This window comes from Ananas comosus, linkage group 2 (genome assembly GCF_001540865.1).
Source record: "Ananas comosus cultivar F153 linkage group 2, ASM154086v1, whole genome shotgun sequence".
In the NCBI taxonomy this organism is placed as follows: domain Eukaryota; kingdom Viridiplantae; phylum Streptophyta; class Magnoliopsida; order Poales; family Bromeliaceae; genus Ananas; species Ananas comosus.
In genome coordinates this window covers 11136629-11141600 of record NC_033622.1, presented here as the reverse complement: position 1 = coordinate 11141600, position 4972 = coordinate 11136629, and the positions used below count along the sequence as shown (strand labels likewise).

Below are 4972 nucleotides of genomic sequence, written 5' to 3'. Positions count from 1 at the left end.
ACATCTTTATTTATTTACTTAAAATTTTACTTATTTTTTCATAGCTTTTTTTTGTAATTGACTTTGACATCATCCAGAGCGTAGTCCGATTTTCGAAAATCTGATGTTGCAAACAAAATTAATTTATGACAAATCAAGCAACATAAGAGAACATTTATGACCAAAAACAACTTTATTCCCTTTACCTCATATAAATTGATTCTATCCAATCAGATTCTGACCAAACAAGTTACTTCGTCAAGGTCAGTTATGAAGTTCCATTTGCTTACAAGCATAAATCAAACAACAATGCAAGAATAGTACACATTGAGCTTAGTATTATTTTCTCCTATTAAAAAAAAAGTTACATCACTTCTTACACATAGCACTACTAAAGGTACTAGATTTAAAATGCAGTATTACTATTTTTGGACCTGAAATGATCGAACTAGTGATAAAATAAAATTGAAATGGCTGGTAAAAACTATTTCGTAATTGTTCACATTCCAAGCTTTTAGATTCTATAGCAAACCTGTCCTAAAGGTATCGAAAAATAAAAAGGCTGCCATCAGGTTTAATCACTTGCAACTATAGGATCAATCCATATGCTGTTCACGTATTTTTTGGACACAAAATATTTGAGATGAAATTTGTCATCTGCTAATGAGTACCAACATATATTAGATTCATCTTTTCTCTTGTTCTCTCCATTCATCTTCGGTACAAAAAATGCGCGGCCACTAGAGTACTTTACTTCTGCGCGAATGACTTCAACATCACCATGAAACCTTGGAAAAAACACTTTATTTTCCATGCTTTCCAGTGTGGTACTATTACTAGAAACTGATGTGAGTGATCCCAAGAAAAGATTTCGCCCCTCTAATTTTTCAACCTTTTCCCACATCATCTCGCATTCATCAAGACGAAGAACATGAAGAGGTAATCCGTACTTTCCAATGAGTACCGAAAAGAGCTCTCCCTCTGACTCAAGTAGGTAGCATTCTTCATAACTGAACTTGTTAGGCTTAGTCATTAGAACTGTCCAAGTATCCTCTTCTAGATTGTACACTCCCAACTCTCCTCCTGATCCTAGGCAATAAAAATTGCCTCGACACAAAACTGGATTAGAGTGTGAAGACAGAAAGAATGGTAGACCACTCTCGTATGTAGACCAGAACCAACTTTCGCCATCAAAAATACCAATATCAACATCTTCATAGCCACCGTTACTAATGCCGAAGATTTGGAATTTCGAAGTAGTCGGATCCCAAAAAAAACCATATTGAGAGAAAAGAATTACCTCCTCCAATGGTACCTCATGTGAGATGCCAGTGATAGGGTCAGCTAACATAATCTTATTTTCCCAACCTAACATCACCCACCTATTGCTTGAAGAACATAATGTGGCACCAGACAAGTCAAAGGGACAATCTAGTTCAAAATTCTTGTTGAAATAAGGACTGTAGTACCGGATCACATTAGAACCCCATCTTGGACAGTTTAGCAAAAGTGGACATATATCAGCAGGATAAGTAGGACCAACAGCTGAATTCCAGTGCTTGCAAGTCAAAGCAAAGTGGGGACGATCAGATGGAGAGAGCTGAGATGAAATCAACTCAAGAACATGTGTTGCAAGGTTGGACCAAGGTCTTCCAACTGAGGCCACATTCTCATCTTCTAAAACCATTTTCAGGATCAGAATCTCAACACTAAAAAAAAAAAAAAGCCAACAAAATTGTATATAAATAATTAGTATGAAGAATAAAATACTTATAATATGATACTATCGCCTTAAAAGAAGTGAGTGAAAACCAAAAAAAGAAAAGAAAAAAAACATATAAATTGATAGCTCGCAATTGAAATGGTTTGAATAACATTTTATTCCTACTTGGACAAATAGAGTTTCCACTACAAGATTTGCAATCATTCATGTCGTATAAGATTATGCCTTTGATTTTTCTCTAAATTTGGAATTGTGAAAATTTACTGCAGAGGTACAAGAAATAAGTACATGCTATAATTCAATCCTATTTCTTGGAAAAGAAAGGGGTGCATACTCCTATTTCTTAAAAAAAAAAGGAAGCTATATGCAATACAATTTGCATGTAAAGTATTAAGTATATATATATTATTTTGATATCACATTTACACTTGAACTTTCAAACTTCTCTTGCCAAAATCCACTTACAAATAGTGTTATTTGTTATGTTAAACACATGAATTCTATAACCAGGCATTCATGTTTAACAAATCTAGAAGAACCAAAACAATTATATATAGAAAAAAAAAACAAAAAAAGAAAACACAAATATTAGTTTTTATTCCTACACTGCATACTTACTAGTTCCCCCTGGCTAAGTTGCTAATACCTGTGAATGACTACGGATTATTTTCTCAATTTAGCCTCTTTACCTTAGGATTGATGGATAGACACCTTGGATAACTTAACTTCGGAAGTCAATGCGTTTGTGTGTGGTTTTGCAAATTTTAGATTGTTTATGTTAGAATTGAGACTTAGTTTGATATCGACGCCTACTGCTACAGGAAAACCACTTCAAATATAACAATCTTCTTTAGACAGTAGATGAGGCCGAGGACTCAAGCGATACTTCCAAAATTTTGAGTAGTCATTTTTCAACTTAAAAATTCATGGACTGAAGTGAAAGTTGATAAAAGCAAAGCAATTGTACCCAATCTCAAACGTGATTTTTTTATACACACAACCATCTAACGTTATATTACTTACATTTACATCTACTATTAATAAATATGACAATTACCGACCATCCCTAGAGTAAGTGACAAAGGGCTTGCTGATTGGTACCCGAAACCTAAGTTCGAATCTTAGTTGATTCATATTTCCAGCTAAGTTTATTTATAAATGAAATAAACGAAGCGGGTAGCATGCTACCTATCTTTCTCTCAAAAAAAAAAAAAAAGACAATTAACTTCAGCAAGAATTGCATGATCCGATACGCTTATTAGCTTAGGGCCTAACTGAAAAACATAAAAAGTGAATAAAATTAGTTCATCGAGACACAAAAACATAATAAAATATAAAAAATAAATATTTATGTACTATATCTATGAACGGAAACGTGGCGAAATTTTTATTGTTTTATTACTATCGATATACTCGGATTGCCCTACTCGGCTCTCGCTGTATGCGGGCCTGCTACGTGCGTGTATTTATGTATATATATAGGATCATAGTTAGTTAATTCGGATTCGGCAAAAATTCGGTACGGGTATAATTCGGATAAAATTCGTCTTCTAATTTTTAAATTCGTTGAAAAAATCGGCTAAAAAACGGATTAGTCAATTATTCGGATACGTGATTTATACGGATATTATACGTTCACCAATTAAAAATTCGGGATCAAAAATTCGGCTATTAAATTAAATTTGTTTCCTCTCAAGATTTATGCTATTAGCATAAATATTCATATTTTTTAAGAATATAAGAATAAAGAGCTACAAAATTAAAAAAAAAAATAATAAACTATATTATGCCTAAAAAAAAATAAATAATTAAGCAAATAAGAGATCAAGATAGTCCATATTTAAATGTAAAATATAAAAGATTCACATACAAGCATAGTTAGAAATTAAATCCAAGATGAAACAGGCACTTTGCATAGTGCATAACAGCATACTAGCATATCTAAATTCTAAAGTCTAAACAGTAAACAAATAAAATATACATAAAGTTTATAATTCCACATATAAACATACATAAAAGCTTGAATAAATATAGAGCATACAAACACAGAAAGTTTTAGTAATTATAATCGGCGAACTCCGACTCTTGATTTAACCACAACAAAATTTTCCATGAAAGACCACAACAAAATTTTTCTTTTGCAAGTGTCGACAAGATCATGAAATTGATTAGGTATAATACAAGAGTTCCTGGTCCCTAGGTTAATTGGGTCTTAAGTTCTTAACAATTTAAGGTGCATAACAGAGAAGGGACACATTCAATTTAAGCACTCGAAGCATTTGTGTATAAAAAAAGTATCCATCAGATGGACTAAAAGCTTCCAATTTTTGCTTTAAAGAATGAAAAGTCAAATCGTACTTGGTTTGTAAAGAACCACCTTATTACCGATCTATATATCGTTGGATAGCGGAAGCGGAAGAGGAAGAGGCGACGAGGAGGGCCGAGGGTTTTGATTTCTGAAGAGTGAAGAACTCGATCTTCGATTTCTGAAGAGGAGGGCTTCCAATTGGATTCGGCGAATAATTCGCAAATACAATAAAACGTGATTTTTCTGAATTTTTTCCAAAAATTCGAAAACGGACGTTTTATTCGGAATTTCAAAAATTCGCGAATAATTCGCGAATTAACTAACTATGTTAATAGGATTCGTTCTAATTAGGATTTGTTAGGATATTTCTAATTTATCTGTAATTTTATTGATTAGATTTATAAAATCTTAAAATTCTATCGGATTAAATTACAAAATAATGAGTCCAAAATTTTAAGTATTTAGATTCTAGATTCAAGTTACAAATTTAAATTTAAATTTGAAATTAAAAATTTAAGGTCAATTTTGACTCAGGAAATCAAAATTAGATTTCAAAATTTGAAACACAAAATTCAAGTTCAATTTCCAAAGTCAAATTCAAATTTTAAGTTCCAAACCCTATCTCAAACATAATTTTTTGTATATATATACACACACAACCATCAAATATTGCATTACTTACATTCACGTATGCTATTAACAAATACGATGTTACACTTTAATAAGCATGGCAAATCCAAATATACACATTACCTTAGGACCAAATTGGAAAACGAAATATTTACCTAGCGACAAATTGTGCATGGCAAAGAGAGAAAAAAAGAAAGAAAGAAAGAAAGAAAGAAGAGAATAAAGCTAAGTAAAAATTTTATGGTTCAAGTACTGACCAAAACAATATCCAAAGACGAAGCCGGAACGAAAATAGGGACTAGGTACAGAAACTCGCACGTGGCTCGACTCTC

General features: G+C 32.3%; 1 protein-coding gene across 1 annotated transcript; it reads right to left on the bottom strand.

Moving 5' to 3' along the window:
- Nucleotides 442-4181, bottom strand: LOC109723545 (F-box/kelch-repeat protein At1g57790-like). Its single transcript, XM_020251965.1, has 2 exons — nucleotides 4088-4181; nucleotides 442-1688 (listed from the first exon to the last, which is right to left on the bottom strand). The coding sequence occupies exon 2, from the start codon at nucleotides 1664-1666 to the stop codon at nucleotides 554-556; it is 1113 nt and encodes a 370-aa protein (XP_020107554.1). The 5' UTR covers nucleotides 1667-1688; nucleotides 4088-4181; the 3' UTR covers nucleotides 442-553.